At 49.7% G+C, this 20,271-nt stretch overlaps 2 protein-coding genes across 2 annotated transcripts; one reads left to right on the top strand and one right to left on the bottom strand.

The window, feature by feature from the left end:
- Positions 1-4,612: 4,612 nt before the first annotated feature.
- Positions 4,613-11,090, bottom strand: rpap3 (RNA polymerase II associated protein 3). Its single transcript, XM_056425499.1, has 17 exons — positions 10,846-11,090; positions 10,463-10,623; positions 10,198-10,377; positions 9,996-10,106; positions 9,784-9,911; positions 9,202-9,323; positions 9,049-9,119; positions 8,850-8,975; positions 8,491-8,618; positions 8,274-8,395; positions 7,591-7,661; positions 7,344-7,448; positions 6,686-6,820; positions 6,485-6,627; positions 6,099-6,249; positions 5,699-5,796; positions 4,613-4,883 (listed from the first exon to the last, which is right to left on the bottom strand). The coding sequence occupies exons 1-17, from the start codon at positions 10,850-10,852 to the stop codon at positions 4,658-4,660; spliced, it is 2,085 nt and encodes a 694-aa protein (XP_056281474.1). The 5' UTR covers positions 10,853-11,090; the 3' UTR covers positions 4,613-4,657.
- Positions 11,091-11,364: 274 nt separating this feature from the next.
- On the top strand, positions 11,365-19,275 carry atp23 (ATP23 metallopeptidase and ATP synthase assembly factor homolog). The gene is made up of 6 exons (XM_056424669.1): positions 11,365-11,690; positions 12,056-12,101; positions 13,181-13,262; positions 13,426-13,563; positions 14,741-14,824; positions 18,687-19,275. The coding sequence occupies exons 1-6, from the start codon at positions 11,549-11,551 to the stop codon at positions 18,888-18,890; spliced, it is 696 nt and encodes a 231-aa protein (XP_056280644.1). The 5' UTR covers positions 11,365-11,548; the 3' UTR covers positions 18,891-19,275.
- Positions 19,276-20,271: the final 996 nt, after the last annotated feature.

Genomic DNA, 20,271 nt, shown 5'->3' with positions numbered 1-20,271 from the left:
CAGATGTGTAAATATTAGTATATAATTCAATTGCTCGAGTGCTTTACAATCTGCACATAGACATCCCTGACCTTTGACCTCACATCGGATCAGGAACAACTCCCAAACAACCCTTCAGGGTAAAAGGTCAGAACCCTTGAGGAGAGAACAGAGGAGGATCCCTCTCCAGGATGGACAGGTGTAATAGATGTCATGTGACCAGAAGGAATCATTACACAATAATTAAAACACAGCAACAACACAATGAAGATGACAGAGTGGATGAAGAGTTGGGAGTCGGCATATTCCACCATCCAGACCTCCACCATCCATCAGGTGGAGGTAGAGAGTAAATAAAGATGAAACAGCCAAAATAGTAGTTTCAGGTTTGCCTAGTAAATAAAAGCACTTTGAGGATGATTATTTCCTGGAAGGATGCAGAGCAAAGGTCTAAACTAACCCAGATCACAGCACAAGGTGTGAACTGACTCTCTGTAAAGTTTGACTTTGAAAAAGTGAAGCAGAACAAAGTTAGAGCGTTTAGTCCAGAGAGTTTAGACGAGGTCTCGAAAATGGGAACATTTGGGCAATTTAAATGTTTTCATTTAATAAACCATATATTCACTTGTATATTACTTATGGTGTTCAATACATCCAGATCCAGCAGTCTTTGGCTTTAAAAAGGATTAAATAATAATAATAATTTAAAATAGCTTTTTTCTGAAAAGGTAAGCAGCATTTCCTGACTGTAAAGCGATGCGTATCGCTGTGTTCTTTGGCTCATATCTCCGTGACGCTTTGGTGCAGAAGGATTTTGTAAATATCTCTAGAATCTGTGTGAAGTCGTCTTGCTTTTTCCCATCTGGCTTTTTCTGATAGCACCGAGCTACATGTCGCTAGCGCCAGAAATGTTCTGAGTGGGTTGACTCCTGACAAAATTATGATTCTGATATTTTAATAATTCTTTTAGTTGGTGTTTTAGTTGTTTTGAAAAGGCTTACTAATACATGTAGCCCAAGTTACGCTGTGTCATTTGATGTAGAATATCAACATATTTGCTAGTGTCCACTTCACCTCATATAGGGGGCACGGTTATTACAAGTAACATCGAGGATATCATTATAGATCAAATGGCAGCTAAAGAATGGGGATTGCTTTACTCCTTTATTGCATTTTGATGCCTGAGCACCATACATTCACATTGTGCTCTCCATCTGTAGGTGTATACGGCGTCAACATCGCCGGAGACAGCGCGGTGAAGGCAGGAGAACGCTACGCGTACCAATGCTCCGCCGAGTGCTCTCCGTTCTGTGACTTCTCCTGGACGTTCCTGGGGAAACCATTGGCGGGCGACCGACTGGAGCTCACCGCCAGCGCCGACTCGACATTTGAGCTCCTGACCTGCGAGGCGACGAACACTTTATCCAACGTCACCATCACCGCCACCATGAACCTCACCGTCACCAGTGAGTCTCCGATACACCTCCCACAGTTTGGTTTTTAAAACATGAGAAAGTGCCACCTGGCATGCTGCTGGAGCCCTTTGTATTTGCCCCCGCACAGTGAGATATACCAGGGAACATTGTGGCCTGTCACTTGTATATATATATATATATATATATATGTATGTATGTATATGTATGTATGTATGTGTATATATATAAATAAATATATATTGTTTTTTATTTTCTTTATCTTTTTCTTTATTTTATATAAATTTTCTGATTTATTTGATTTTAATTTAGGATAGGAATTTATAAGCATTTTTTGCTTCTACCTATACCTTTTCAGTCTTTCTCTTTTGTATGTTATATAGAATAATATTGTATTGTATTTGATTTGATTGACTGAGTAAAGGAAAATACACCAAAAAATAAATAAAAATACACTGAATCTCTCATGTTCCCTCTTGGCAGATCCCTTCTCCGTGCGGCCCTCCTCCCAGGCCCCGCCGGTTGAAGGCGAGCCTTTCACTCTGCGGTGCGTTGGCCCCCAGGAACCGGCCTCCATCACGTGGCTCAAGAACCAATTGCAAATGCCGAATGCAGACGAGTGGGTGCACTTCTCCCCCGACAACGCCACCATCACCTTCGGTTCGCTCGTGCGAGAGGACGGCGGCTTGTACCGGTGTGTGGTGGTGGAGGGTGAGGGTGGGGTCCCCACCCGGTCCGTCGGCTACCTGATGCAGGTGAACTGTGAGTACACCGGGGTCAGGGATCTCAGGTGCTCGTCGCCTCATCCGGGGACCTTTCTTGACGAAGCAGTCGCTCGCCGGCTCCAGAAACGCTCCATAACAGCATGAACGATGTTTTAATGAGATGCTGGGAGGCAGATCTTTCTGAGCCAGGGTAGCAGTTGCCCTCTGCTTCAATCTAAGGAGATAAGGCTGAGGGCCAAAGCTTCATATACAGCTTAACCCTCCTGTTACCTTTGGGGTCAATTTGACCCCATTACATTTTTAACGTCTCTAAAAAAATTATTGACACTTTTTTTTTTGCTTCATATTTCATGACTTTTCGTAATTTATTGGGGAAAACTGGGTAATCACAAAATTCACATGATATGTTTTCACTGTCCTGAACACAACTTGTCAAATCTGTGTTCTTTGGGGTCAGTTTGACCCCAGGCTGTTTTTCACTGTGTAAAACATATAAGAAATATAAACTTTTGTATTTATTTAAAGGGCTATTTAGGTAACAAACAAACATAAAGTGACACTTAAACTTGGGAAACAATATAAATTGTAATAATTTTCTGGAGGTTTTAATTGCTGGGGTCAAATTGACTCCAAGGATGAAGCTGAAGGTAAATAAAACACGAGTGGGATGTCCAAGGTCTAAAATATTTGTGAAAAAGGAACTGTCGATTGAATGCGTCGACAGCCCGATCCCTCAGAGGATTCAATACGTCGTCTTGTATCGTGCAGACGGGCCGGACCAGGTGCTCATCGTGAACCCCTCCGACGGGGCGGCGGTGGGGGAGTCCATGATGGTTCAGCCTGGGTCCACCACGGAGCTGCGGTGCGCGGCCGCCTGCTTCCCCGCCTGCCTCGTCGCCTGGTTCTACGACGGCTCGGCGCTGTCCACCAACGCCTCCGTCGCCTTCACTCCGGCGACGACTCCGAACGCGGCCGCCCTCTCCTGCACGGCGGCCAACCCGCTGACGGGGAAAAACGGATCTGCCGTGACCACGGTGGAGGAGCCCGGTAAGCAAAGATCCAGAGGGGTCGAAGTCAGACATGATTCCCACCTTCAGTTTATTTCATATAGCGAAGTCACTAAGACTCTCAGGAGGAGGCGGAGTTAATAATGTGTGGAGAGATGTACACTCATCCATAAGGAGAGAGGAGCTCAGTGTATCCTAAACATCCATAAGGAGAGAGGAGAGAGGAGCTCAGTGTATCCTAAACGTCCATAAGGAGAGAGGAGCTCAGTGTATCCTAAACGTCCATAAGGAGAGGAGCTCAGTGTATCCTAAACATCCATAAGGAGAGAGGAGAGGAGAGAGGAGCTCAGTGTATCCTAAGCGTCCATAAGGAGAGAGGAGAGAGGAGCTCAGTGTATCCTAAACGTCCATAAGGAGAGAGGAGAGAGGAGCTCAGTGTATCCTAAGCGTCCATAAGGAGAGAGGAGAGGAGCTCAGTGTATCCTAAACGTCCATAAGGAGAGAGGAGAGAGGAGCTCAGTGTATCCTAAGCGTCCTTAAGGAGAGAGGAGAGAGGAGCTCAGTGTATCCTAAGCGTCCATAAGGAGAGAGGAGAGAGGAGCTCAGTGTATCCTAAACGTCCATAAGGAGAGAGGAGAGAGGAGCTCAGTGTCTCCTAAGCGTCCCCCAGCAGCCTCTCAGCCTCTAGCAGCGTCTCTCGGTCTAGACCTGGTCCAGGTGGTCCAGGTGGTCCAGGTGTAACTATAGACCTCCAGAGGAGAGTCCTCCGTCTCCTCCTAGGTTCACTCCTCTCTCCTCAGAGGGCCCGGTGGACGTGGTCATCACCGGCCCGGCGGTTCTGGAGGTCGGGGCTCCGGCTCTCTTCCTGTGCTCGGCGCGGTGCTCCCCCCCCTGCAGCTTCACCTGGACCTTCGGCGGCTTCACGGCGCCGGGCGGCGCCCTCGACGTCACCGTGAACGGCGGCGCGGCCGCGGCGTCCATCGGCTGCCGGGCCGAGAACACGTTCAGCGGCAGGACGGCGGCGGTCAACCGGACGCTCGCCATCTCGGGTACGGCCCGGGGGGGATTCACACCGCGGAGCTTTAACAGCCGGCGTCTCACTCGCTGCTCTTCATCCTCTTCTCCTCATCTTCAGAGCCTCTCTGGTGCGGATGTTGACCACCGGAGGAACGTCACTCGGCTCACGTCGGAGAGCAAGCTGTCTGACCTCTGTGACCCTGAACCAGATTAAACGTCTTCGACACGACGCTGTGTGCTGGAGTGATAACTTTCTGGGGTTTTAATTACACACAAAGCTACTCGAACGTTCCCATTGGTCCCAGACAGGACGCTGAATAAAGAACGTCTGGACTCCGATTCATCACCCGTGTGACGTATCGGAGATTACGCAATACTGACTTCCAAGACATTTTTAACCGACTCGCCGATTTACAACAGTCCACGAGGCGTCTCCGTGGTCACGGCGTGGAAGTTTAAGTCATGGAGTTTTCAAATGGTTTAAAGCGTCTCGGCGTCACACGCCGTACTTCTGCTGCAGGGCGGCGACCGACGATCCCTCCGGCGCCGCCTGGTGGAGGAAGTCAAACAGCTCCTTCAGCTCTGGGGAGAGAACGGGAGCACAGCGTGTCATCATCGTGTGTGTGTGTGTGTGTGTGTGGAGACCCCCACCTTTCTTCTCCGGGGCCGAACATGTCAAGCGCCAGAGCGCGTCAGGCGCCTGAGCCTCGCAGCGTGAGGACCTCAAGCGGAGACGGCGTGAGAGGGCGTGAGCGGCGTGAGGAGAGGGGCGTGAGAGCGGCGTGAGAGGGGCGTCAGAGCGGCGTGAGAGGGGCGTCAGAGCGGCGTGAGAGGGGCGTCAGAGCGGCGTCAGAGGGGCGTGAGAGGGGCGTGAGAGCGGCGTGAGAGGGGCGTGAGAGCGGCGTGAGAGGGGCGTGAGCGCGGCGTGAGAGGGCGTCAGAGGGGGGCGTGAGAGCGGGCGAGGGCGTCAGAGGCGTGAGAGGGCGTCAGAGCGTGAGAGGGGCGTGAGGGGCGTGAGAGGCGTCAGAGGGCGAGAGGGGCGTGAGAGGGGCGTCAGAGGGGCGTGAGAGGGGCGTGAGAGGGGCGTCAGAGGGGCGTCAGAGGGGCGTGAGAGGGGCGTCAGAGGGGCGTGAGAGGGGCGTGAGAGCGGCGTGAGAGGGGCGTGAGAGCGGCGTCAGAGGGGCGTCAGAGGGGCGTGAGAGGGGCGTCAGGGGCGTGAGGGGCGTGAGAGGGGCGTGAGAGGGGCGTCAGAGCGGCGTGAGAGGGGCGTCAGAGCGGCGTGAGAGCGGCGTGAGAGGGGCGTGAGAGCGGCGTCAGAGGGGCGTGAGAGGGGCGTGAGAGGGGCGTGAGAGGGGCGTGAGGGGCGTCAGAGGGGCGTCAGAGGGGCGTGAGAGGGGCGTCAGAGGGGCGTGAGAGCGGCGTGAGGGGCGTGAGAGCGGCGTCAGAGGGGCGTCAGAGGGGCGTCAGAGGGGCGTGAGAGGGGCGTCAGAGGGGCGTCAGAGGGCCCGCGGCGCCGCTCCACGCCGTCGTCACTCACCTCATGTAGAAGCCGTGCAGCGCGCTCAGCAGCCGGTTCAGGAGCTCCGGCTCCAGCGAGTTGCGGAAGATGTCAGCGAAGGCCTCGGGTTTGATTTGCTGCGAGACAGAAGAACAGAGACGAAGACGAGGGGCTCAAACGATGAAGGACGAGCTGCACAACCAACACTCTCTGAACGCTTCGTGGATTTAGGATTTGTAATAATCTAAAGTGTCTCGGATTAAAGAGCTCTAACTCTTATGCCTAATCTAGGCTGACGGCAGATATTCACACACACAGAAAAAGAAACACACACACACAGGCTAAGATATATACACACAGAGGTTAAGATACACACACACACCCACACACAGACACACACACACACCCATACACAGACACACACACACACACAGCTCACCCTCAGGTATCTGTAGACGAGGTCCGGTTGGTGTCCCAGCTTGCGGAGGTCGGCCTCCAGCTGGAAGCTGCTGGCGGGTGGGGGGGGCAGGGCGGCTGGGGGGGCGGGGCCTCTCCGCGCCGCCTGATTGGTCCGGCTGCTCACAGCGACTCTGGGACGGAGGCAAAACATCTGCTTACATGGCAGAAATCATCAATACAACATCCCATAAACTACTGAAACACAGAGGGCTTTAAGGGAGGAGCTATACATCACCACATGGGGGGGGGGGGGAGAGAGAGAGGGAGAGAGAGAGAGAGAGAGAGGGAGAGAGACAGAGAGGGGGGAGAGAGAGAGAGAGGGAGAGAGACAGAGAGAGATACAGAGAGAGAGAGAGAGCCACTCACTGGTTGGATGTGTTTGAGGGGATTTCGTCCTCGATCTTGATCATCTTGGCGCTGGGCGACGATGACAGCGGAGACGATTCCCCCCCGGCCTCCTGGATGAGGAGCGTGGCCCCCCCGGCCCCCTCCATGGCCCCCCCGCCCTCCTGGATGAGGAGGCCCCCGGCCCCTCCATGGCCCCTGCCCCTCCATGGCCCCCCCGGCCTCCTGGATGAGGAGCGTGGCCCCCCCGGGCCCCTCCATGGCCCCCCCGGCCTCCTCCATGGCCCCCCCGGCCCCCGCCTCAGACAGCGTCGCCTCGCCGCTCACTTCCTGGATATCCAGCCTCCTCAGTGGTTTCTGAAGAGCAGAATCAGTCCAACCTTCAGGAGAACAAACAGACGCCGACACGCCCCCTGCTGGACAAACAGTGCCAACGCACGTAGGAACAAACTACGACTGACAACGTGTTTACATTGTTTTATTTAAGTACAAAATGTCTGGAGGCAAAAGTCTGACAGGTTATTTTCAATTACATAAATTAAATGTATTCATTAATAATATACATATTCATACAGGTGAATTAATACAAAACAAACATACATTTAAACAGCAATTCTTTAAACGGAGCTACATAAATAAATAATCGATGGAGCTCGACGGAGCGGTGTCGAAATATTGTTGTCCCTGATATGATAGTTAAAATAAAAATTCAATAAAAATGGGGATCACGACTGTGATAACTTCAAAAGTCCAACTGTCTGTCATTCAACAAATTCATTTATTCTAATAAAGGATCCGATCACAAAAATTTAAATACAGCACATTATAATACCTCCATGTTAAACCTCTTTACCTGCAACACAGCGGGGGGGAAACTCACCGTTGAGCGCAGATGTGTTGGTTTGTCTACCGGCTGAACGGTTCTCCTCTGCGTGCCGTCTGGGGTCTGGAGGAGGCCGCTGGACGCCGCGCTGGACGCCGCGCTCTGACACGACAGAACAACATGGAGTAAACGAGAAGGGAAGTGTGTGCAGGACCAAACCTCGTCAGCCACTCTGGTGTTTCAGCATTTATTCTTCTGTTCTCATAACATTAAGGATTTAATCACAGAAGGGGGACACACGTACAGTCTGGAGTTTCTGGAGCTGGTTCAGGGCCTGCTTGTTCCCCGGCTCCAGTTTCAACACCTCCTGAAAATCTGTAACACACACACACACACACAGACACACACAGAGACACACACACACACACAGAGACACACACACACACAGACACACACACACACAGACAATATGTTGAGATGCAACTAAACAGTCAGCAGCAGATACTACATGATCCTCGTTCGTATTATTTTCGTGCAATTTGCTGACAAATCACTTCCTGGTCTTGTAAACGAAAAGGCGTTGCTGCTGTTCTACAGCGCTGTTCTAATGTGATGTAATGTGACGTGATGTGACGTGATGTGATGTGATGTAATGTGATGTAATATGATGTGATGTAATGTGATGTAATGTGATGTAATATGATGTGATGTAATGTGATGTAATGTGACATGATGTGATGTAATGTAATATGATGTAATATGATGTGATGTAATGTGATATGATGTAATATGATGTGATGTAATGTGATGTGATGTAATGTGATGTAATATGATGTGATGTGATATGATGTAATGTGATATGATGTAATGTGATATGATGTAATGTGATGTGATATGATGTAATGTGATATGATGTAATGTGATATGATGTAATGTGATGTGATGTAATGTGATGTAATGTAATGTGATGTAATGTTCCATCAGCACCTTGTTTGGCCTCCTCCAGTTTCCCCAACGCCACCCTGGCGGTGGCCCGGCGGGCGAAGGCCTTGGAGTAAGAGCCGTCCAGGGCGATGGCTCTGCTGCAGTCCTCCTCCGCCTCCTCATTCCTGAGCCGACAGAAACAACGGGGAGTCTGATCTTCTCGTTCCAGACGCCTTTTTCACAAACCAAAATGTGCCGGAGGAACAAAGAGCCGGCGCACCTCTCCAGCTTGAGGAAGGCCATGGCTCTGTTGGCGGGCAGCAGGACGTTCACGCCGTCCGCCTCCATGCCGCGGCTGTAGCACTCCACGGCCGCGTCGTACTTGCCCTCTTTGAAGTAGGCGTTGCCCTGAAAAGACGCATTTTGGAAAGCTAAAGAAAAATATGTTGCAAATTGACACAGCTCCACTCGGAATATCAGGAGCCATGTTGGGTTAAACCATTCTACAACTGCATCTCGAGCTCATGTTATCCGGCTGGTTCTCACTATTTGAGACAACAGTTGACTCTTTCACATCTTCTCAAACATCGCCCATGTAGAGAAGCAAAACAACGGACTCAACGCCGAACCCCCGCGTACTCTGTCTTTGTGTGCAGCCGCCTCCTGCCTCCTCTGCTGCTCCTCCACCCGTCTCCGCTGCTCAGGGTTCTCCGTGGGAGCCTCCGGCGGCCGAGCGGCTCCACCCGGCGCTCGATGGCCGATCGTCTGAAAACCAGCCGGAGGAATGAGAAGAGGAGACGACTCGGAACCCGAACCGAACCGAAGCGCTCCCGCTCACCTCAGAGATCTTCCCCGCTTCGCTCTGGGCCTCCACGTTCCCGGGGTCCAGCTTGAGAACCGCCTCGTAGTCTGTTCGGAAGCAGACGCGTGTCGTTATCTCGGGGCGCTCGCGTTGAGGTCGAGGATCGACCCCGTTGGACAGTTTCGTCACCTTCTAATGCAGATTCGTATTTCTTCAGCGCGACCCGTGCCGCTCCTCTCCGCGCGAACGCTTTGAAGTAGTTGCCGTCCAGAGCGATCGCCAAGTTGCAGTCAGACTCGGCCACAGCATACCTGCAAAGGAAAAGGTTGTCAATAACTTAAGAAAGGCAAACACATCCTCCTTCATGTCGTTACACCTTTTGTAAAACACTTAAACGATCTTCTATAGTGAGAAACAGCAGCCGGTTGTTACCTTCGCATTGAAAATGTGAAGGTTATGTTTTAATCGCCGTGTATTTATTTATTTTTATGCGTGTTACTCGCATAACTCAATAAGTATTAAACCGAATCGCATGACATTTGGTGGGATGATTGGTTATTATCTGGGGACCATTTGATTAGATTTTGGGATCGATCGGGTCAAAGGTCAAGGTCATGAAAAGGTCAACATCTTCTTTTTACCATAGCACGGTCAATTTGTATCCAATTGGCAAATAATGCCAACATGTTCATAATTCAATGCCCAATGTTGTGATATACGAAGGTATGCGCTCTACCGAGTGCCCGTTCTAGTTAACCCTGTGCCGGTTACTTTTTGAGTCTGAAGAAGGCGGTGGCTCTGTTGGTGGGGAGCACGGCGCTGTGCGGATCGGCAGCCATCCCTCTGGTGTAACACTCCACTGCATCGCCGTACTTCCCCTCTTTGAAAAACGCGTTGCCCTAGAAAATGAAAGTATACATCGGCTTAAGTAAAGGACGACTTGTTCCTCCCTTTACTTTGTGGTATTGCAGTTCTTCTCGCACCTTCCTCCTCTCACACAGAGCTTCCTCCTGATCCGCTGGCGCTTCCTCACAGTCGGACTCGTTTGACTCTGCAGGACTTTCCTCCTTGTCCACCTCCGACAGAGCTTTGTCCTGCGACCACAGAAGCAGACAGTCAACTCCTCCATGACGTCACAGATCTCGTTACCTGTATTTGTTGTTGTTGACAGAATGCGTCATCTACCACGTCGAACGTGTCCCACGATCTATAGTCGTATGCTTTTATCCTCGATGCCTCTTTGGCCTCCTCCGGCTTCGCGTCGCCGCTGCCCGGCGGCGGCGGCGGCTCCTTCTTCTTCTTCTTCTTCTTCTTCCTCTCCCTCTTTGTTTTGTAGTCTTTGTTGCGCACCGGCGGGAGCTTCTTCTACAACAGACACGACACGCTACTGACACCGGGAGACGGTCCGGAACATCTCCTACTCCCGAGACGAATAACAACAAGCACCGACCTGGGCCTCCGGAGGTCCTCCCGTCCTCAGCTCCGCATCCTTCTTCTTGATGTCCGTCTCCCAGCCCTCCAGCTCCGCCATGAAGCTGTGCAGATCCTCCGCATTGTGCCGCAGCTGAAGCTGTAACTCGATGCCTTTGTTTACCCCGGACATGTTTTCCCCTGTGAAACAGACATTTGTTGTGGAGACATTCTTAACACGTTTTTGCTGTAATTGTAATATTGAAGTCGGTGTCGCAGCCAAGAGGAAAGCACGAGCGTCACGCCGTCGTGCTTTTGCGCAGCTAGCAGCTAGATAGCTACCAAGCTACCAAAATAGCAAACAAATGGAGCAAATAAAGAAAATGTAAGACAGCTTGTAGCTACTTCAGCATTGTAAAATACCTGGCATTTGTTTATCCGGCTGATAACTACAGATAACATGTAGCGGAAGTTATTTTGGCTCAATACTACAACTAAATGTGTTACTCAAAGCTCTCTGTTTAGGTTCGGAGCCATGACAGCCGAGTCCCAGCAGCCTTTGCGCTGCTGGGCGTAACCAAAGATCGTCTATACTATCTTACGCCTGATAACGTACTACAAGAACATTTTTACGTAGTCCATTTCTAAAAGTCAGCTAATTAAAAAAAAGGACACAAGACACACAGGTCTCGATGTAATTCGTGGACAATTGATGGAGACATTTTTGTTTTATTATAGTATTCAGTGGTACAGCCCTCGGTGTGGAATTACCCCCTCTTCGTGGCTCGCTTTCGGCTTTGGTCCACTTATTGTTCTCAGAGTTGACGACTCGCTTACACGCTCTGAATAGATGATCTATACTATCGAGCTATCTCTCAAAAATGTTTTGGTGGGGATTTTATTTTTTTATTTCAACCTACTTATGATACATTAAAGTGAATTATATTTCCTGACTCTTTTTTATCGTATGAAGAAAATTACAAATAAAGATTACAAGGAATGTACCATTTGACCTTTTGGGACCACGTGACCCACACAAACAGCGATGACCTCCCTCGTCGGCTCGCTGGTGGTAGCTAGCTAAACCGATGCCAACGCTCCCAGGTAGCTGACGGCGTTGCGCACAATGGAGCAGCCGAAACAAGAGCGGGACTATGGGTACGATCTATTCCCGGGGAGGAACACGAGCCACAAGGGGTGGCTCACGCAGAGCCTCTTCACTTTCAACCACAAGTGTCAGGTCATGTTGCATCTAGCGACGGAAACGAGTGAGTTTGTGAGCCCTCTTGAGGGAATGTGATGGGGTGTTACGGTTTAACAGGCCACCCTGTTAACTGGAGACTTTTCACGTATAGCTGTTTTCGCGAATGCCGAAGTGTCAACCGCTCCCATATACTTAATAATATTTACTTTACAAATCAAACAATGTGATGTTCACGAAGGCAACTAGCGGTATGTGTTATATTCCAATGTTCCACAGCTGTCTGTAACTACGGCAACAGCGGAGGCGTTGGTTCAAAGTCTTCAGTTAACACGGTCGCCTCTTCAACCGGAACACCGGTACCGTGTCAGATTAAGAGTGTTGCATGGAGGCTTTACGTTCAGCTCCAACTGTTTGTGTCTTCTGTTCCAGGTCCGTACGCCAAGCTGCTCCTCAGTGCCATGAGCAGCTCAGGGTGGTGCGTATCATTTAAACACATTAATAAGTGTGTTATGTTCCACTGTGGTCCTGTCAATAGTTCACCATATCGTTTAGTAAATGATACTACTGCTATTACTATCTACTTAAAAATAACAATACACAGTTGTTTAAAAAAAAGTAATATTCATTATTATAATAATTAACTAATAATAATAAGAACGTGCCGGTCCATTATTTGTGTTTAGAGCATCTACTACAGACGCACGCACACACACACACACACACACACACACACACACACACACACACACACACACACACACACACACACACACACACACACACACACACACACAGGGGAGACATTTACATATTATTTTAGGGGGCAATTTCCCCCCCACCGACTGAACTCCAGGGATATTTAAAAAAGAGATTGGGGCCACTTTTTTAAACTTGTGAAATAATATTTAACCTTTGTTCAAAAATAATAATTATACGTAATATTTAGGCTTACAGGATATGAGCACTTGTCATAAAAATGGCAATAATTAGACAATAAGACTATGAGACAATAATAGGACTATTAGACAATAATTAGACTATTAGGCAATAATAAGACTATTAGGCAATAGTTTACAGATTTAAAGTGTTTTCTTAGATATTTTGAACAAAAAATAAATAGAAAAAATAAATCTTACATATATATTGAATTGTTTTCTTATTTCTTTGTGGTTATTTATTGTTATTAAATGTTTTAAACAACTATTAACAATTATAACTTCTTTAAAAAATATATATATATATTTAAAAATATAATTTTTAGAATTGTTTTGGTGTAACTACCTAGTACAGATACGACACACACAACAAAGAACAACAACTTAATGTATTTATTAAATTATCTAAATTATTAGAGGACATTATGGGGCATGTGTTGCCTCTCTAGTGACATCAGGGGCAACATTAGATTCCTCAGGGGCAGTTCTACCCTTTGCCCTGCTGTGTTTCCTACGCTGTGCACACACATGTAAATACTAGTTAATATTGTACTTTACAACTCTAACTGTTACACAAAGGGAAACGGATCCCGATGACTTCTCTTTCTCCTCAACGCAGCAAAGTGTTAAAAGATCGACATTTCTCCTGTGAAGACTGCGACGGGACGGTCAGCGGGGGCTTCGACGCAAACTCCTCTCAAGTAAGAAGAGATCTCGCTCATCAGTCGATGTAACAACAATCTGCATTTCCCCTCGCACCTCACCTATATCGCCCCACTAGAGGGCCGCCTCCCTCCTGTAATGCCTCAACAGGACTGTGGCCGCTCATCAATCACAAGCTTTGTTTGTTTGTTTGTTGTGCAGATTGTTTTGTGCCAGAACAACATCCACCAGCAGTCCCACATGAACCGCGTGGTCACTCACGAGCTCATTCACGCCTTTGACCACTGCCGCGCCCACGTGGACTGGTTCAACAACCTCAAGCACCTGGCCTGTTCTGAGGTGAGCGCCAATCGACACGAATGTATATTCACTTCAGTTTATTCTGTATCGCCCAATATCAGAGGGTTTATATCTGTTCACCTACGACATCCCTGACCTTTGACCTCTCATATACGCAGCGTACACTTTGGCTACCGGATGATTCCGTTGTGTCCGGGTCTCACGGTCGTCGCCGTTGGCGTTGTGTTGTCGCCGATGAGCGAGTCAGAGCCTGTAGCCAATCAGTGACATCGAAATGTTCCCGAAGCGCACGGAAGACCTCAAAGCTCGTGTCGCATTAATCAATTTATTATGTCAATAAATAACACGTTATGTAATGCACATGTTTATAATCGGGTCTAAAAAAAATATTTAAAAAAAATTGGGGCACTTTTTGAAATTTGTGAAATATCATTTAACTTTTGTTCAAAAATAATAAATATACTTATTTAGACTTACAGGATATGAGCAACTGTCATAAAAATATCAATATGACTGAGACAATAATAAGACTTAGACAATAATAAGATTATTAGACAATAATAAGACTAAGGCATTAGTCTACAGATTTAAAGTGTTTTCTTAGATTATTTTTAATAATAAACAAACATCAAACATGAATCAGATTCAATTTTATTCTTATTTCTTTGTGGTTATTTATTATTACATTTTTTAAACAACTATTAACAATAATAACTTATTTCTTTGTTTTTATATAATTCAAAATTAGATTTATTGATTTTTTGTGTGTACCTAGTAGAGGAAGTACAGATAGGACACAACACAGAACAAAGCTACTACGCTATTAAATCATCATATTTATGGGTTATTTTCTTGCCCCTCAAGTGACATCAGGGCCAACATTATATTTCTTAGGGGCCGTTTGACCTTTGCCCAGCTGTGTTTACGACGCTGACAAAAGGTCCCTCAGCATGGAGTAAACACTGCATTCGTTAGGGACTATTTCCAGCAGCGGAGTGATACACGTTGCTCTCGTGTGTATTTGATTGATTGATTGATATATCAGCCTCACCGGACATTAACTTCCTCAAAGATCCTTTGAAATCCCGTGGAGGCTTGGGAGGTTGTGCTAAAGGCCGTTCATCCTCATCTCATATTCTCATGTTTTGTTGTGAGTTAGAAAATAACATTTCAGGAATGGAAAAAAGAAGACATTGTTTTTGTGTCATCCTTTCAGATTCGGGCGGCTAACCTCAGTGGAGACTGCACCTTCCACGCCGAGGTCTCCAGGTTCAACTTTGGCTTGAAGGAGCATCAGCAGGTAGCGGCACCCGGAGTCATGTGACTTCTCTCGGCAGCCATCAGGCTGAGTCGGTGACCCAGTGGTCCTCAGGGTGTTCTGTGGCGCTCCAGGATGTTCACGCCCCACCGCGCCATAAAACTATAAGAAAATGGTCCATGCTGAATTTTTATTGAAATTGCTTTTTGTGACTAACTATTTTGTGATCACTTTCACTTAAACCAGATTGCTCTGTCAGACAAACAACTAATACGCCTTTAATCACTTTATTACAAATACAGTTCTATCTGTGCAAAAAACGACTATTTGGCAACAAATAGCTTATTTTTGACTGCAATTAACCTGTTTTACACTGAATATATACAGGACTGTCTCAGAAAATTAGAATATTGTGATAAAGTTCTTTATTTTCTGTAATGCAATTAAAAAAACAAAAATGTCATGCATTCTGGATTCATTACAAATCAACTGAAATATTGCAAGCCTTTTATTCTTTTAATATTGCTGATTATGGCTTACAGCTTAAGAAAACTCTAAAATCCTATCTCATAAAATTTTAATATTTCCTCAGACCAAGTAAAAAAAAAGATTTATAACAGCTGAGTGTTTGTCAAGGCTCAGGAAACCCTTGCAGGTGTTTCGAGTTAATTAGACAATTCAAGTGATTTGTTTAATACCCTACTAGTATACTTTTTCATGATATTCTAATATTTAGAGATAGGATATTTGAGTTTTCTTAAGCTGTAAGCCATAATCAGCAATATTAAAAGAATAAAAGGCTTGCAATATTTCAGTTGATTTGTAATGAATCCAGAATGCATGACATTTTTGTTTTTTTTATTGCATTGCAGAAAATAAAGAACTTCATCACAATATTCTAATTTTCTGAGACAGTCCTGTATATATAACAAAAACTAAACAAGTTCAAATATTTGGCAATAGAGAGCATGCTGTTAACGCCGTAAAGTAAACATTTACACTACAGTACAGGCACTCTTTATTTATTAATGACTTAGTTTTAAAATCTGTGTACTTTGTAATATGTGAAGTTCTCAATAAAGGTCTTGAAATAAAAAATCAGCATTTCCCCTCGCATCCCACCACTAGAGGGCCGCGCCCACCTGTAATGCCTTGTTGCCCCACTAGAGGGCCGCGCCCCACCTGTAATGCCTTGGCGCCCCACTAGAGGGCCGCGCCCCACCTGTAATGCCTTGTTGCCCCACTAGAGGGCCACGCCCCACCTGTAATGCCTTGTTGCCCCACTAGAGGGCCACGCCCCACCTGTAATGCCTTGTTGCCCCACTAGAGGGCCGCGTCCCACCTGTAATGCCTTGTTGCCCCACTAGAGGCCACGCCCACCTGTAATGCCTTGGTGCCCCACTAGAGGGCCACGCCCCCCTGTAATGCCTTGTTGCCCCACTAGAGGCCACGCCCACCTGTAATGCCTTGGCGCCCACCAGAGGGCCGCGCCCACCTGTAATGCCTTGTTGCCCCACCAGAGGGCCACGCCACCTGTAATGCCTTGTGCCCCACCAGAGGGCCGCCCACCTGTAATGCCTTGTTGCCCCACTAGAGGGCCGCCCCACCTGTAATGCCTTGGCCCCACTAGAGGGCGCGCCCACCTGTAATGGCTGGTTGCCCCACTAGCGGGCCGGGGCCCACCTGAAATGCCATGTTGGCCCACTAGAGGCCGCCCACCTGTAATGCCTTGGTGCCCACTAGAGGCCGCCCACCTGTAATGCCTTGGCCCCACCAGAGGGCCACGCCCACCTGTAATGCCTTGGTGCCCCACCAGAGGCCACGCCCACCTGTAATGTCTTGGTGCCCCACTAGAGGGCCGCGCCCCACCTGTAATGCCTTGTTGCCCCACTAGAGGGCCGCGCCCCACCTGTAATGCCTTGGCGCCCCACTAGAGGGCCGCGCCCCACCTGTAATGCCTTGGCGCCCCACTAGAGGGCCGTGTTCCACCTGTAATGCCTTGGCGCCCCACTAGAGGGCCACGCCCCACCTGTAATGCCTTGTTGCCCCACTAGAGGGCCGCGCCCCACCTGTAATGCCTTGGTGCCCCACTAGAGGGCCACGCCCCACCTGTAATGCCTTGGCTCCCCACTAGAGGGCCACGCCCCACCTGTAATGCCTTGGTGCCCCACTAGAGGGCCGCCCCACCTGTAATGCCTTGTTGCCCCACTAGAGGGCCGCGCCCCACCTGTAATGCCTTGTTGCCCCACTAGAGGGCCGCGTCCCACCTGTAATGCCTTGGCGCCCCACTAGAGGGCCGCGCCCCACCTGTAATGCCTTGGCGCCCCACTAGAGGGCCACGCCCCACCTGTAATGCCTTGGCGCCCCACTAGAGGGCCGCGCCCCACCTGTAATGCCTTGGTGCCCCACTAGAGGGCCGTGTCCCACCTGTAATGCCTTGGTGCCCCACTAGAGGGCCACGCCCCACCTGTAATGCCTTGGTGCCCCACTAGAGGGCCACGCCCCCCTGTAATGCCTTGGTGCCCCACTAGAGGGTCACCCCCCACCTGTAATGCCTTGGTGCCCCACTAGAGGGCCGCGCCCCACCTGTAATGCCTTGTTGCCCCACTAGAGGGCCGCGTCCCACCTGTAATGCCTTGTTGCCCCACTAGAGGGCCGCGTCCCACCTGTAATGCCTTGTTGCCCCACTAGAGGGCCACGCCCCACCTGTAATGCCTTGTTGCCCCACTAGAGGGCCACGCCCCACCTGTAATGCCTTGTTGCCCCACTAGAGGGCCGCGTCCCACCTGTAATGCCTTGGCGCCCCACTAGAGGGCCACGCCCCACCTGTAATGCCTTGTTGCCCCACTAGAGGGCCGCGCCCCACCTGTAATGCCTTGTTGCCCCACTAGAGGGCCACGCCCCACCTGTAATGCCTTGTTGCCCCACTAGAGGGCCGCCCCACCTGTAATGCCTTGGTGCCCCACTAGAGGGCCACGCCCCCCTGTAATGCCTTGGTGCCCCACTAGAGGGCCACGCCCCCCTGTAATGCCTTGGTGCCCCACTAGAGGGCCACGCCCACCTGTAATGCCTTGGTGCCCCACTAGAGGGCCGCGCCCCACCTGTAATGCCTTGGTGCCCCACTAGAGGGCCGCGCCCCACCTGTAATGCCTTGGCGCCCCACTAGAGGGCCGCGCCCACCTGTAATGCCTTGGCGCCCCACTAGAGGGCCGCGCCCCACCTGTAATGCCTTGTTGCCCCACTAGAGGGCCGCCCCACCTGTAATGCCTTGGTGCCCCACTAGAGGGCCGCGCCCCACCTGTAATGCCTTGTTGCCCCACTAGAGGGCCGCGCCCCACCTGTAATGCCTTGTTGCCCCACTAGAGGGCCCCGCCCCACCTGTAATGCCTTGTTGCCCCACTAGAGGGCCGCGCCCCACCTGTAATGCCTTGTTGCCCCACTAGAGGGCCACGCCCCACCTGTAATGCCTTGGCGCCCCACTAGAGGGCCACGCCCCACCTGTAATGCCTTGTTGCCCCACTAGAGGGCCGCCCCACCTGTAATGCCTTGGCGCCCCACTAGAGGGCCGCGCCCCACCTGTAATGCCTTGGCGCCCCACTAGAGGGCCGCGCCCCACCTGTAATGCCTTGTTGCCCCACTAGAGGGCCGCGCCCCACCTGTAATGCCTTGGTGCCCCACTAGAGGGCCACGCCCCACCTGTAATGCCTTGGCGCCCCACTAGAGGGCCACGCCCCACCTGTAATGCCTTGGCGCCCCACTAGAGGGCCGCGCCCCACCTGTAATGCCTTGTTGCCCCACTAGAGGGCCGCGCCCCACCTGTAATGCCTTGGCGCCCCACTAGAGGGCCATGCCCCACAGTTTGAGAACCACTGTAACCTCACGCCGGTGCTTTCCCTTTGCTCAGGCGTGCGTCCGAGGCCGCGCCGTCCGCTCCATCCTCGCCGTGAGGAAGAGCAGCCCGGAGGAGGCGGAGAGAATCGTGGACGAGGTGTTCGACACGTGTTTCAACGACCACGCGCCTTTCGGACGGATCCCGCACGACAAGAGGGACGCCAGGTTCGCCAACAGAGCTTACGAGAACAGAGATCGATATTACGCCAACCTCTAGTGCCGACGTCTTCTCGTTCAACTCCCATGGGTGCTGCGCCGGGCGCCATCGGGGGCCCGGGTCACAAGAGGAGCTCCGACTGACTCAACAAGCATCACACCCCTCAGAAGGGATTCAGATCACGATCAGATCACGATTCAGATCGTGACTCAGATCGTGACTCAGATCGTGAGTCAGATCGTGATACAGTTCGTGACTCAGATCGTGATTCAGATCGTGATTCAGATCGTGATTCAGATCGTGACTCAGATCGTGATTCAGATCGTGACTCAGATCGTGATTCAGATCGTGACTCAGATCGTGACTCAGATCGTGACTCAGATCGTGACTCAGATCGTGATTCAGATCGTGATTCAGATATTGATTCAGATCGTGATTCAGATCGTGACTCAGATCGTGATTCAGATCGTGATTCAGATCGTGACTCAGATCGTGATTCAGATCGTGACTCAGATCGTGACTCAGATCGTGATTCAGATCGTGATTCAGATCGTGATTCAGATCGTGACTCAGATCGTGATTCAGATCGTGACTCAGATCGTGATTCAGATCGTGATTCAGATCGTGACTCAGATCGTGATTCAGATCGTGATTCAGATCGTGACTCAGATCGTGACTCAGATCGTGATTCAGATCGTGATTCAGATCGTGATTCAGATCGTGACTCAGATCGTGATTCAGATCGTGATTCAGATCGTGATTCAGATCGTGACTCAGATCGTGATTCAGATCGTGATTCGTCGTTGGGACACAGAGGAACGAGCTGCAGCACGTTTCATGTTCTCCTTCGTTTGTGATTATAATTATTTTCGTGATTGTCAGAGTGATTTCTGTGTGGAAGTGGATTATTTCGATGAGGTCATCTTGACTTATTTGCCATTTTGTTTTTATTTGACCAATGGGAGCTTTTTAAAGGAATACCGGATTTGATTTGTCTCCATCGATATCGGGTGTGAGCGTCCTCTGAGGATGACTCTGTCTGCTCTTCATCTTGTTGCCACATTGACCTCCACTCATTTCTTGTAAATACAGCTGACTCTGCTTAAATTAAACCGTATCGACGAGTGTTTGAATTAAAGTTTGATTCCTGTTTTTGTGACTTTCCAAAACGCGCATTAACGATTTATAACTCACTTTTTACGGCTAAATCCCAAGAGGGAGTTCTTCAAATTAACATGCGAGGCAAGTTATACAAGTAAAGAGAGAAAAGTTCTTCCACAACACGTTTCAACTGTAGAATGTCACGGCTGACAACTTTATCAGGCGTTAACATTTAACAAACCTCGTGTCCCTCCACAGGGATTAATGAGGGGACCAGTTAGGAGGGAATTAGCATCATAATCCTCCTCCCCTCCTCCCCTCCTCTCCTCTCCTCCTCTCC

This window comes from Pseudoliparis swirei, chromosome 10, assembly GCF_029220125.1.
Source record: "Pseudoliparis swirei isolate HS2019 ecotype Mariana Trench chromosome 10, NWPU_hadal_v1, whole genome shotgun sequence".
Classification (NCBI taxonomy): Eukaryota; Metazoa; Chordata; class Actinopteri; order Perciformes; family Liparidae; genus Pseudoliparis; species Pseudoliparis swirei.
This window is presented reverse-complemented; position numbering and strand designations above follow the sequence as displayed.